The sequence below is a fragment of the Solea solea genome, chromosome 5 (assembly GCF_958295425.1).
Source record: "Solea solea chromosome 5, fSolSol10.1, whole genome shotgun sequence".
NCBI lineage: Eukaryota > Metazoa > Chordata > Actinopteri > Pleuronectiformes > Soleidae > Solea > Solea solea.
In genome coordinates this window covers 21873771-21888874 of record NC_081138.1, presented here as the reverse complement: position 1 = coordinate 21888874, position 15104 = coordinate 21873771, and the positions used below count along the sequence as shown (strand labels likewise).

The following is a 15104-nucleotide window of genomic DNA, read 5'->3' as shown; positions in this document are numbered from 1 at the left end:
CCTTATCGTTTCACTTTTATCCCTAAAGTCCCCCCCCTCACACTCCTTTCTTCTCCCTTTTCCTGCCATCTCCTCTTCACACTATTCTCCCACCCCCCCTCCTCCTGCTCTGCTGTGTCAGCTCATCCTGCAGTGTTTGACTAAATATGGCGTCCGTATTGGAAAAATGCCCCAAAATGCAGCCTGTTGACAGAGACGTCGTTGAGCATGGAGTGGCATTTCCTACCAAATGTCACTGTCATCACGCCAGCCCTCATTATTGAGCCGAGAGGATCGATCACCCTTTATGATAGCCGGTGACACACACACGCACATATGCACACACAGGAGAAACACATGCCTATCTGCATATTTATAATTTATGCGTGATGACATTTATGTAAAAATGTAAAATCGTATTAGTAACACATAACATCATTTCTGGGTTAAGTAGAAAACAAGTCACTGACCAGCGGTCCCTTGCCACAGCCCTGTGCAGTGCAGGCCTGGACCCTGAGCAAGTGTCGGCTCCATGGAGAGAGGCCGTCCACCACGAAGAACCTCTGGACGTAGGACAAGTTTGAAATGAGAACGCCATCCAGCCACACGCCATAGCTGGTTAAAACACCTGTCAACAGAGCACACGGAATGTCGTCATGTGTGTAATCATAGACTGTGTATAGATATGGATTTAGTGACGAGTGGAGCAAAAATAGAATTCTCTTGAATGGCCTTCAGGCATCAACTCTACTGATTTGTATGCAAATCTATGAGTAAAATGAGCCTGAAAGTCAACGGTTTCAGGTCTTCTTCAATACACCATGATGTCCACTGTAAATGATGGTCCTATTAAGAGTCAAATAGATGAGAGTGTGCAGTCAAGGTGACGGTTCTAACAAAATGGTAAGAAGTAGATGTGCAGTGGTCAACTCTGCTCTTCCTAATAAAGTTAAATCTGGTTCAACACCAAGACTGCGCTGAAGTGACCTGATTTCATGTCAGACATCATAGAATGGTGCTTAGCTCAGTCCTTGTGAACAGGATTTCGGTATAACTGTATAGTTTAAAAGTCTGTTAATCAGTTAATGGATATCTCTCTATAGCACTATTGCCACATACAACAAAACACTTAATATATATTAAAAAAAAAAAAATTTTAATATATATTTTTTTAATGTAATGGTTAAAAAAGTGTGTCACGTGATCTAATTTTCAGAAACAGTCCATCACACACACAAAGTTTACAGATGATGAGGAAAGGCAGCTAAGGTATGCCTGGGTCACAGGGTTACGATGCAAATTTAAAATGACTTCACTTCTGCCAGTCAATATGTCCCGGTGTGAACCAGAGGATGAAACTGCACCAAAAATGACAAAGGTAACAAAGAAATAACAAGGACAAAGGTCCAGCGTGAACATACACACACGGGCACATGCGGGCTGTGCAGCAATTCTTCACTTGAACACCCTAAAAAACAGACTACTGCTTAAACCTAACTTTATCCTAACTATGATTTTTTAAATGAGGAGTACTGGTCCTGGCAAGGTGAGTGCTTGTGCCAGAAAAGGTCCTGAGAGGTAACAAAGCACAACACGCACGCACACAGACACACGTGCACACACAGACTCATCTGCAAAGATGGACACTGCACACAAACATAATGTAGACACACACGAGGTAAGATGAACACACACACACATACACACACAATCATTACATTACATTACATCCTCCTAATAAAAAAAAATGAAAGAGTGTGATGCCAAATGCGCTTTTCCTTAATAAAAATGCATACAGAGGGCTCAAAAGATCAGTGCTAAGAGCTGAGAGTCTATTCTGCTTTAATCATGTGTGGGTTTTATTATTGCTCAATACAGATATACACACACACCTATCAGGGAAATGAAGACACAAAAACCCCACAGACGCCAAACTACATCTGGGAAGCTCTTAATGTGGCCAATCTCATGCATGTGAGGGTGTATGTGTGCGTGTGTGTTGGTGTGTGTGTGTGTGTGTGTGAATAAGCCCATATCAGTATAGGTTGTAATAAAGACAGGTTGCAAAATGAAGCAGCAAATGCATAACAGGCTTATTTCCCCTCTTTGTCTGCGTGTTGCCCCGACCTAATCCCCGAGAGGATTATCCCCCACAAATCCCTGCGGAATTGGGGAGAAGGGGGGGTGAGAGAGAGAGAGGAAGAGCGCGCGAGAGAGCAAGAAAGAGGAGGAGAGAGAGAAAAAAAAACACAGAATCTCCCTCCTCTGTAACTCATCGCCATCATCATCATCGTCATTGTTGCCGTCCGTTTATGAAAAAAAAAAGAAAAAAAGAGAAAATGAGAAAAAGAGCCACTGAGCCCTTCTTCCCTTTTTAAGCAAAAAAAAAAAAATTAAAGCTTTTTAAGCGTGAGATAATCGGGTAATCATGATTAAGTGTCTCCCTTGTTATAAATTTCTGTCATCAGATGAGAGAAGCTTTAAGTAATTTATCCAGGCTAATATGCACACACATCACAGGGTTTATGGCGCGAAATGCACTCGTGTGGCATTAAGCGTAAAACACACACGATTCACATTACACACATGTGCGCATTATGGAATTACACACACTTTAACGAGCGCGGCAGTAACCGTCGATAATATGTGCCCGTGCGTCGTACGTTGGGGTGAAATGGGCTGGGAAATCCTCAGATGGTTTTCATCGTGAGCCGTTCATTTGGTTTCATAACATGTAGCGTTTGTTAATGTTAAGTGTTGATAAGTTCTATGTTTTATGTGTTTCATCTATAAAAGCGCACAGTTCTTGTGTGGTTTCAGAGTTTTCTTGAGACGAGAAGATTGTTCCCGAACGCATCGTTTCCACAGCATGTATTAAGATGGGAGCACCTGACAACAACAGGCCCACGGTTTGGTTTGTGTTGTGATGTCTACTTCATGGTTTCAGTCATTTTTTCTCTCCAAAATTCTCCTTTTCGCAAAAATAACTGCTTTTACATCCAGAGATCTGAGACACCAAATTAAATCAAACGTGTCTTCCCTAATTGCTAACTTCAAATTGAAATTTGAACACCACAACGATAAAAGAACAGATTCTCTTTCCAAACTAAAAGTGCTGCTTTGCCTGAAATTTAAAACAAACCAATTTAAAACAAAACATGTCAATGTTTCTGCTCTTCTGCTTTATTCATAACATAAACTGCACTGACACTGTAGTGGGTTTTTTTGTTTAAAAAAAAAAAGTTTGTCTCCACAGCAAGTCAACATCTGCTGCAGTTACAAAGTCGCTGCAGTTAAAAAAAAACAACAACTTTTATTCCTGAATTTGCCTGAAATGTTTTCTAAATTGTTTCTTCCCCTTTGAAACTTACTTGTTCCATAGTAGCTTATGAGCACAGCAGGTGGGCGACGAATCCCTATGGGTAAAAACTATGTAAAGTATGATATTAAATGATAAAATGCATGTGTTTCTTTTTGCCATTTGTTCAAGTATTTGTGTGCCTTTATACCTTTATAATAAACAGTGGAGTGATGACATTAAACGAGAGTGAAAGACGCAACATACACATAACATCTGCCATAAATATGTTGTAGCTGGTCAGTGTATTTGTCCCTTATTTTTTCCAGTGAATTCAATTAATATATGGGACAAGATAGTAAATACGAGGTATAGAATACCTGAAATGATTCGTGCACAATAATTCCAAGTAATTTATATATAAACTTTTAGCTTTTATTTCTTATATATTATCTATTAATAATAGTTGACATAATATAATAGATACAAAAAACAAGAATTTAACTGCAATATCTTGGATATGTAATTGTATGTGTACAAACAATCGCCGTGACTTGGCATAAGAGTGAAGCCAGTTATTTGCAGTACACAGTATGTATATATATGTGTATATATATATACACACACATATATATACATGCATAATTTCTATATAAATATATATAGTGCCACAGTATTTGTATAGTGTACAGGTTGTAGGGTGAGCAATGAAACCCAAGGTTCAGAGTAGTTCTTGTTTGTCCTTTTAATGGTCGATAAATGATTCTGTGTAATACAGTAGATAGAAATAGCCTAAAACAATTATGTTTTTATGTCACTCAACATCAAAACATAAGAGTTTAATGTTATGGCCGTTGGATGTGGATTCTTTGATGATAACTTACTTAGTGAAATACAGTGTTTTGTTGCATTCATATGCTTTAGAACTGCATGATCTGCATGATTTTTTTTTTTAGATATTGATGCATTATATCATATAGTTAAATTTGTGCACAAGAATTCAACAACTCAGTTGTGCATGAATTGATCCTTCATGCTCAAACATCTGCCCACACTAGATAAATGTGTAACGTAGATTAAAATAAAAAATCCTATACAGCCCAATTTTAAATTCACACGTGACATACTTTAAATCAACCTGGTTCATCACAGTGCAGCGGATTGTAATGAAGATCAGAGGGATGGAGACGACAGAGTGAGCAGCACTCACTGAGTCTGAGCTTCTGTAGCCTGCAGTTCTCTTTTCAGTCAAAAGGGAGCACTTTTCATCCACTTAAAGGAGCCTCGCCAAGCACTGCTCTCTCCTCGCCTCCGTTACTACTGGCCTTGTTTTCTCTGAGGCCTTCATTCCCTGTCCTTTCAGTTTCTTTTTTTTCACCTCCCAAACTGCTTTTCTTTTTTTTTATCCCTCGGTCACCAATCTGGAAATGTACTCCTGTGTCACATGGAGGTAATCCCTGAACTGGATCTGTAGGTTCTGAGGCTGGGTTAAATACTGACACCTCCAATTCAAAGCTATGGTTCAATTACTGACACATTGTACATTCATAATGATATACATTTCTTTACCAGTCTTTTTCCTTTTGTCAAAGAAAATACTATTAATTTCAAATACTAAATGCATTTAGCTCAAATTAAACATTATTTTAGAGGTTAAATCTTTGTATACTTTTGAATATGTATGATTATTTATCGGTCAGTTGGTGTAAAATGTGTGTCTTCTCACCATTTGGGGTGTCAGGAGGCATCCAGCTAACGTTGAGTGCATATGGGGACAAAGGGGTGACCAGCGGTGCAGGCACGTTTTCTGGGGTGCTCTCCTCCGTGTGGGCCTGGCTGGCAGGGCTCGACGTGCACCCGCCTCCAGTGCAGGCCTGACGTAAGCAAACACACACACACAAGCGCATGAAGAAGAGGATGAAAAGTGATGCGGCACAATCAGGAAGATGACTCGGCAGGGGTAGCAGGATTGGACACTCACAGCCACCGTGATGGTGTAAGTTGTTCCAGGCGTCAGGTCGCGAAGCGTGTAGTCTTCAAAGAGCTCCGTGCTGTTATGGGCAAGCACAGGCGGGGCGCCATCATGTGACAGGAAGATGGAGTAGAACTCCAAGACGCCATTGACCTGAGAGGGACGGATCCACCTGGAGATGGAATCATCCGTGTCAATTTGCCGTTTGTTGCAGAGACGTTTCATAAGGAATTAGAATTTCTTCATATCTGCAAGACTTGCTCATCCACATTTACGCACATATTCCCTGGTAATAAATGTGGTTTGGTTTAGCCACAGTGACAAACTAATGGTTCGACTTTTCCTGCAAGTAGCAAATAATCTTCCGACATTTGGTAAGCAGTTTGGCGGATATTCTTGCTTTGTTATATACCACCAGCTTACCCCTCTTCCTCCTGATGTTTCACCTCAAATACTTGTAAACAACATCAATATTGGTGATGTTTGCCTGACTGTTGAGTCTCGTACCCAGGTGGTTACAAAGATGGCTCTCATCTCTTATTGTGTTTATTTTCTAACTCTTTCAGACTCTTCTTTCCTTTTTTGGGTAAAGGAGAAAAGTGGCGTTTACACTAAAGTATCATGTATGTGCAAGTAGAACAGCCAATAGGAGCACACCCTCTCTCTATGAACTTCCCTGTGATTGGTTCAAGTCTCCTGTCATGGTCCAGGCTTCACCAAAGCTTAAAACAGAGTCTACTGGACGCACAGTAGTTCTCTCCAAAATCAATTCATTATCATTATGATAAAAATGACTGATCAATAATGATAAAAATATCACATTTATAAAATACAGCACTGTGTGGGAGCGGGGAGGTCCACTGTTGAGGTGCAATACAGCACTAAAATAACTCATAAGTGAAAAGAAACCAAAAACATTTTTCTAAACAACCCCTGCAATTCTTACAAATCCCAGGGAGTAACTCAACCCTCCCGGTGTGTCGGCAGGGGGAGGCCATTTTAAAAAGTGATGGATTCCTTCCTTGTTTCCACCCATTAAAGCCCAGTTTTTGAATGACTGATGAGTGCATGTTAGCACACAATAAGCCACAGTGGCTAATCTATCACATTTATTATAAGATTTGTATGATGTCGATTGGCAGCGTGATGTATGTCCACTTCTGAAAAACTAAATCAAGGGGGAGTTGTAATAATCTGTGCCATAATTCACTGCAGTAATGGTTTTATACTATTGGTCAGAAAGTATGTTTTAGAAGTCGTGTGCAATAGATGCCTTTTTCTTTTTTAATATTTACTACATTTTCTTATCAGGGTTTGTCTGAATTTGTGACTGCGCATGTTTGACAGGTGAAGTGGCGATCGCTGAGTAACATGCAATACACACTCCATGATAACGAAGTGTATATATATGTACGTATATCTATATAAATCACGATATCTGTCTAAGGACGATTATATATTATCATATGATATAATGTATATAATTGTCCCATTGACATCTTCTTGACCCTGTGTGTGTAAACACCACGGATAATTTTTTGTGAGAAAATTATAATTTATGCGGATCATTTATGTTTGAAACTATCCAGATCAGAACAAATATTAAATACAGATGTGTGCCAGTTTTGGGGGTAAAGTAAAGTGTTATGTTTTATCTATGCATTTTCTCTACATTTCTGATTTTCCCCTGGATTGTGCAGGATAGGCGCGCGCGCACACACACACACACACACACACACACACACACACACACACACACACACACACACACACACACACACACACACAGAGTCACACGTACACAGGCAGGAGTAAATTTGCACATGAATCTGATAAAATGCAGATTTGTCTCCTCTGTCCTTTCCTTCCTACAAGTGACTAGAGGTCAAGAGCAGGAAAATATCATTCAGAAAAATCTGTGTGTTTACATGGTGGACACTTTCACTTTCAGAAGTTAAATAAAAACATGTTAAATGTTTTAACAGTTTTGTGAACCCATACATTAATATGGATTGTGTTTCACAGCTGTATGGACTTGACAGGAATAAGATATGTGAGCAAGTGTGTGTGTGTGTACGTGACTTACTCCACCAGGATTGTATGAGAGTCTAGCAGAGTAAGTTTCGGTGCTTGAAGTGGCCCAGGAGGAAGCTGAGAGGTCAACACTGTAACTTGTGAACTGTTGGTGCAGCCCACAGAATTGCATGCACTCAGGAGCAGGACATGAGTGGAGTACACGCCAAGACCTGCAAAGAAAATCAACAGAGAGAGCGTGAGAGAAGCAGAAAGATACATAAATTGAGATTTACATCACAAAATCTGGAATTATACTGTTAAGTCAAGTTCCTTTCAAAGTCTTTGTCCTGAGGTCCAAGACTCTAGTCTTGACTTGTGCACTGATAGAATTGGACTGTAGCTTTGACTGAATCTAGACCGCAAATCTGACTAATAAACGGCACAGAATTAATCTCTGATTGCACCCAACCATGACCCCTCCCCCCATCTCTTTCCTTTTACAGCCGTAAACTTTTTTGATCATTGTGTTTTCCTACAGTTGTTTCTCTCCACCCGTCACTGCTTGCATCAACAAATCTCCATCTGTCTCACTCTCCGTTACAGTCTATTCTTGCACATATTGTATAATTACTGCATCCATAATCCTCCCAATCGCTGTGAACATCAACCACTCAGCATTATTAACCCAGCATGGATGATATGTGCTCTCATGCCTTCAATTAGCTTACAAACACACACACACACACACACACACACACACACACACACACATTTGGGTAGTGAATTATTTTAAAAGCATGTGTTAGGTTTGGTTGTGTGTGTGTCAGCTCTATTCAACACAAACAAAATGTCATAGGATGACTCTCTTATGTGCATCCCTGTATGCGGTGTGTCTGTTTACTATGCGTGTGTGTTGTGTTTCTAGTCACAACCTGGTGCAGTATTGTATAATCTCAGCAGTGTGACATGTGTTTCAGGCATTCTTTAATTCTCTTTATCGAAGGATTTCAAAGTGTTTGTATGCATTGGCGCTAATGTTTACTGTTCTTTGTTTCTCCGCTGCTCTACATTTGTGTGTGTGTGTTTGTGTGTGAGTGTGTAGCTCTCTTTTTCAAAGTGCAATTCCCTTGGTTAGCACTGAGATGCTCTTTCCTCTTTCAAATGCTAATCCCCCCCCCACTTCATTTTACTTCGCTCTTCCCCTTCTTCTCCTTACACCAAGGCTTCGTCCCTCCACTGTCACAGCAACACCGCAGCACACACACAGAATGCAAACACACACACACACACACACACTCTCCATTTTACCAGTGATGTTGTGTTGTCTGTCTTTGCCCCTGTAGACCATGTGGTTGTTGTGATAGAGGAGGTACTCTGTAATGCGTCCATTGGGTCTGCGATTAGAACAAAAAACGAGAATGAGAGCGTTATTATTGTTAGATTTACTATTTAAATGTTAAACACTGTGCTGTACTCTATTACGGTACATTTATTTAAGAAAAAAAAGCCTACCAAATATGTAAACAAAAACTACTGCACCTGTTTAGACTTTATGTTAATGATGACAATGTTTATTACCTTCCTGGAGGTTCCCAGGTTACATGGAGAGCTGACGGGGAAGAGCCTGCAGCTGCGGGTGAAACATCATCTGGAGCTGAAATGAAAAGTCAAATAAATGTCAAATATGAAGCTTTTGTCTGTTACAATAAATGGTTGGTGCAATAAATGCAAATGAGGAAACACTATTTGCTATATTTGAACAAATCAATTGTAATATAACTGTTGTGTAACTAGTGTCATAATAACAACAACAATAATGATAATATACATTAGATAAAGCTTCGAATAGACCTCCAATTAATGTATGCGATATGAGTGGACCTCATAAAAAAATGTAGTAATAATTTTGCGTTCCTTCATTTCCTGAATGAATTGTTTGAAGCACAGACATTTGGCAAATGGCAGCTTTAAACAAGTTCTTCCTCGTACGGTTCAGTCTTGTAACTCGGCGCTCAGGGAGAATCAATACAGTAATCCGTTTTTTTTCTTTTGCTGCAAATTGATTTTTGCCGTCTCTGCACTGACCCCTGCCATCACATTATCTCCTCAACAAGGCCAGTTAGTCCAACTCAGATTAATGTAGTGACTAACGTGAGGAAAATTCTTTCTTCCCCTTTCCTTATATCTTCCTTCATTGACCTCCCTGGTGAGACAAATGTAAAATTCACTATTCCTTTCATTCAGTTGCAACATCCATTTTATCATTTTGTGTTTTGCCCCGTCCCACGGTCTAATTTCCTTCATCCTATTTATTCCATCCTGACTTCGTCCCCTCTGTCTTGCCTCTCTGCTCTTTGTCTCTTTCCATTCCTAGAGAAACATGATGAACGTTAAGAAGTGTGTCTGTGTGTGTGTGTGTGTGTCCACATGCACAAACAACTCACAATTACTGAACTGAAAAAGACACCTTCCAAAAACATAGTTTAATTAGTACAATAATATATTAAAATGAGAAATGTATCAACATAGAAAATCTGAACAGTTGAATTCTGAGACAAAACAAGAGTCCGTACCCAAAAGAGAGCCCACTTTTGTCTCATAGACTTGATCTGACATAGACCAGAAAACCATCGTCTTCATATTGTGCCACAGATCGGTCCTCAGACTCAAACATAAATAAGCTCTTTCATCACTCACACAAGGGTCACTTCAGACAGTATAAAGAGAGTCAGAAAAGGACAGTCGAGTGCTCTAAACAAACCAAAAACTCTCAAGCGGCTTTAGATCGTGGCAAAACACAAGGCAAATAATCGTAGAAGACAGAAAGAGGCAACAGCTGCTGTGACAACTCCCATCTGCACAAATACATGTTATTTGATGTGATGTGACCTGTGAAAAGGATATGATTTGGTCATATTGCGGAACCTTAGCCATAGCTTTATAGTCTTACCTTCCTGCAGGGTTGTAAAGCTCGATCTTAAATCATCACTATCACCGTAAGGAGCACTCTCAGTGCAGCCGACGGGACTACAGGCACTGACAGTGACGACGTATCGCGTGGACGGTGTTAGACCAGATAACACACCTGAGGGGGAGGAGATGGCAAACACGTTACAGACAGAGCAAGGCAGAGAACACAGATAGACAGGAAGAACTTTGTTGCCTATAAAGGTAATGGAAAATATCATATATCCTAATTTTGTAAACTCTGACTGCTGAGTTTTTGTGTTTAAGTTTCAACTCTACATTGAAATGATATGAAAGTAGAATTATGGTCAAGAGGTTGTATGTCTACAATGATCATTTGTGGTTTCATGTTATTCCACGAGTCAACTTTTGCGCCAAACCGATAACAAAAGATTCTCTCGAGTCACTCTTAAGAGGAAACAGTCACAAGGCAACAGTGACATTGTCCTTTGACGACAAAAAGCTGATCATTGTCATCCTTAAACCCAGGTGAAAGTATATGCCAGGTGTTCTTTTGACTTCACATTCATACAAATCTGTTCAATGCATCTTTGTGTTCATAAGCTCAAGCCCATTTTCTAAGGTCACAGTGGCCTTGACTTTTGGCTTTCAGCCACCAAATTCGAATCAGCCGACCTGCGAGTCCGACTCAACATTTCCTACAACTCTGAAGAAATTCCCTCAAAGTGTTCTTGAGATATTGTGTTCAGAAGAAAAGGGATGGATGGAGAACCCAAAAGCATAATGTGTTGTGCCCGCCGTGCTTTATATGGCTACAGCCCTTTAACTGTCTGCTTTTAGTATTTATTGGGCCCTGTTACTACCTACGCTTGCGCGTGTAAGTGCGTCAGTCGAGCCAATTGAAATGCTTTACTTGTTTCTATGTATCAGTGTTGCTAAGCAAACTTCCTGCGTCTGGCAAACAAAGTGAGTCCTTTCTAATTATAAAGCTCCAGTCGTCTCTCATGCTTTTTTTTCCCCCTGGCCATCTCGGCCCTCTTAACTCCTTCTACATTTCCTAAGTCCATTTTTTATGTCCTGTTTCTTCTCCGACACCCCCTCTAACTCTCTTCACCCTCTATGTCATGTCACCCTCCACTTGCCTCTCTCCCTGTTACCCATGTCTTTTAATTCAATTAAGGGCCAGGGCCCCACTCCGCTGCCATTACACCCTCATTTGCTTCCTGTGTTTTTTAGCCGTTGGTGTAATTCTGCAGTCAGGTGTCGTGGCTATCATAAATTAACAAGAAGCCTTATCACAGTGGGCTTAATGTCCAGCAAAAAGAGCGGGAGGGAGAAGGGGGGAGCCGTGGAGAGACATGGAGAGACATGGAGACAGAGAGCCTCATCTTCATATTTGCCTGGAGACATGGCGGAGCAAATGAGAGGAGGGACGAATCGCAGCAGCGGACGCACACATCATCATCATCACCATCATCATCGTAAAAGATGAAGTGAGGAAAGATCGAAAAGTGAGCAACAGAGAGGGAGAGGAAAAGAGCGATGCCAGAGCATGACATCATCGGGGTAGTCCTGAGTGTTTTATTCCAAATGGAGACCGTCTACTAAAGTTGGGGACTTGCCAAGAAGACATTAACAGGGTTGCCTGGGACAGTTTGTGAGTCTGTGTTTGTGTTTGGATGAAAGATAGAAGGAAAGTGAGTGAAAAGGGCCATGTAAATGTGTTTTCAGTCAGGGCAAAAAATGCCCGACAGCCCCGCCAAGGTGGTGGCAGTGAAAAGGCTACCATAGGTTTAAGAGGACAGCAGAAACTAAAGTAATGCTGAATTTATCATGTAATGATCACCTGGCTCTATTAAATGTCATTAACAGTGTTTCTACCCAACTTTAATTATGCCAAATTTTGATATGCACAAAAATCCTTAGGAAATTCCTGGAAAAAAAAGTTATATAGCCCAGAAACCCCATATATCAAGACAAATTACAAATTCAAGTTTGGAGTGTGTTTTTACCTGAGAAATTTCCATTAGCCAGATACGTGGCCTTGATAGGTGATGCGTCTGGCAGGTCACTGTAGTAGGCCTTTACCTCATATCTGTCAATCAGCCCCACGATGTCACCAGTGGGTGGCGCCCAGCTCACCTGGGCACTGAAACCGTTTAGGCTTTGCACACTCGTAGGAGGCGGAACAAACCTGGGTACTAAAGTCACAGAGAGGAGAGATGACAGACGGAAGAGACTATTGTTGTGGATCAAGACCAAATCAACAACAACCACATACCACAACTACCCAAAGCAATGCACAAATAATAAAGCAAGTGATATAATCAAAAGAAAAAAAAAAACGCAAAAGAAAAAGACAAAACAACAGGTTGGGAGCACATGAGGTTAAAGAAAAAGCATCCCCCATCTCTCTATTTTAATAGGCCCACTAAATCATACCTCAGCATTAGCATAAATAGTATTTATGAGAGTAGTAACTTTTTCAGCGCTGATTTAATACAGCCAGCCATTCATTCTGGGCTATATTTCACAGCAATCAGCCTCCCTCCTTCTCTGTAGCACTCCCCTTCTTACTCTCTTTGACACCCTCTGTATTTCGTGATGGTCCATCTCCTTTCTCCCCTCCCTTTCTGCCTCGCAACCACCTTCATTCTGTCTCCATCCATCCTTCCCTTCTTTTTTTTTTTCTTTCCTCAAATTACCTCTGCCATCCTCACCCTGGATTATCCAAAAAAAACTACTACGACAGCAAACCATGCAAATTATTGTCAAAAAATGCGGGACATTACAAATGCAGAGAGTTGTATGTAGCAAACAGCATTCACATACTTATACAGATTTATGACCAGCTCTGTTTCATCTCTTAAATCTCATGCATTCCAGTCTGCTGTGATTTTTGTGTTTGAGTATATTAAGTCATAAAACAGTACAACATTGAGGGGCTGCTTCATGCGCCATCTCCCACGACCTTTTTGCTTTTCTTGTCCATCATTAACTTCCTTTTTCGCTACAACTTTCTCACCTTCCTGTCCTTACATCGGCCCGATTTTATCCCTTCATTACCACTTACCTTGCATCTTTTCCTAGTCTCCTCCCACCTTTTCTTTTTCTTTACTTTTTTTTTTACACCTCATCTTTCCTCTCAGACCTTTTCCACCATCTGCCTCTTTTTCTCGTCATTCTTTCTGTTTTCAGCACTGCCTCCCTAACGCTGCCTCCACTCCTCACTCTTGGCGACAACACGGTACACGGAGACCTACCACTGTATCGTTCACTACTAACGAGCAGCTTTATATTACACAGGGGACCACACAGGCCATTCTGGGTTAACAGCCTTTTACTGGGATGCCCTTTATAGAGGCCTTATCAATCTCTCATAGCGTCGGGCACATGTGATATCACTGGCTTTGGGTAAGTCTTGTCTACTGTACAAGATGGGGGTAATTTTTCCATCCGAAATCTCTGAGGAACAAAGAGAAACACTTAAAAACAAGGTCAACGCGCATCAATCAAGTAAATCAAGTTTGTTTTTATCACCTCACAGTCTAAGTCAGAGTGTGTGTGTGTGTGTGAGTGTGTGAGTGTGTAAAACCTGAACAATGAACCGTTTTGAAATCCAAGTGGCAATTTGAAGCAATGTGTGTCTGTGTGTACGCTTATATTGAAAATATTGAAATAACAGATTTTGCAACATATTGAATTAACATACAGTACAAGACTTGTTAATTTCTTACAACATAAATGGACTTCAGCTACAGCTTGAGGCACAAGAAGTCTTACCTCGGCCTCGGCTACGTCCTCTCTCCCAAGGTCCTGCCGTCCAACCTCCTGCAGCCAAAGCCACAAACCTGTACAGGTATTCTACAAAGATGGGATGAAAACGTTGGGTCAGGGAAGACGGAGATTAAGAGAAGGTACTAATACTTTCATCGGGTAACAAGGTATTATTATTATTGTTGTTTCTATTATTACATTATTATTATTATTATTCTTATTATTATTATAATATTAATAATATTCATTAGTAATCACAGTATACTAATAACATGGTCATGTTGAAACTGCTGTGAGTATAATTCTGTTTTTTTTATGTGTGACATAAATAAAATGGAAATTAGGATTCATTTGCCGAGTATACAGTTTATCTCTTGTGAATGTCTGGTTCACTCGTTTAAAATAATAGAATTTGTTACAGAAATTGCAGGACAAATAGTCAGAAACACTATATTTGGCACAAATTCTCTCCTGCCAATTTTGATATTGTTAATTTGGTCATGTTAGTTTGTGATTTTTAAAAAGTGGGTCCCCATATGGAAACTTTAGATAAAAAAAAAAAAAAAAAGAGGACAATCTATATTGACATGAGTAACTCACAATATCTGAATGCATATTACACAACTATTAATTATGTTCTGGCTTAAACATAAGCAAAATTATCTACACTGCAGTTTAATTCCAAAATACTGCTAACAAGAAATAATATTGTTGAACTTAAAAGTAGGAATTTCTTTTATTCAATGGTGATGAGGTGAAACTGAGAGGAAATGTTAACAGTGCTTTTTTTTTTTACTCACAGCTCTTATATACAGCTCAAAACCCCCTCTGTTTTATATGTATAATTACCAGTGAAAGGCTGTAAACTATAATCAGTCGCTTGTGTCCCTCTTCCACTGTACACCAACACTGAATCGTTTCCTCTGCAGTTGTAGCGGCTTTCAGAGGTCGGGCAGCCATCCAGGTAAACTCTGAGAGAACGGTGAGAGTCTACAGAAAGACGAACACTTTGACTGACAGGTAGATTTGTTTCGTCGCTTCGGATGGTGAGACCCCTTATGCAACCTCCAAGGCCTGTGAAAAACAAAGGGGAGAAAGAGGGGGATGTAAGCATCTTTGTTATTACTCTGAGAT

At 40.2% G+C, this 15104-nt stretch overlaps 1 protein-coding gene across 1 annotated transcript in view; it reads right to left on the bottom strand.

Annotated features, from left to right (window-relative positions):
• Positions 1-15104, bottom strand: part of ush2a (Usher syndrome 2A (autosomal recessive, mild)) — a 197253-nt gene that overhangs the window by 107676 nt on the left and 74473 nt on the right. Inside the window, exons 35-44 of the mRNA XM_058630175.1 lie at positions 14820-15044; positions 13977-14057; positions 12206-12394; positions 10216-10350; positions 8844-8919; positions 8574-8659; positions 7336-7495; positions 5259-5421; positions 5004-5151; positions 450-607 (exon numbers count right to left, since the gene is read on the bottom strand). Of these exons, the coding sequence (XP_058486158.1) occupies positions 450-607; positions 5004-5151; positions 5259-5421; positions 7336-7495; positions 8574-8659; positions 8844-8919; positions 10216-10350; positions 12206-12394; positions 13977-14057; positions 14820-15044 (1421 nt within the window). The remainder of the gene's footprint in view (positions 1-449; positions 608-5003; positions 5152-5258; positions 5422-7335; positions 7496-8573; positions 8660-8843; positions 8920-10215; positions 10351-12205; positions 12395-13976; positions 14058-14819; positions 15045-15104) is intronic.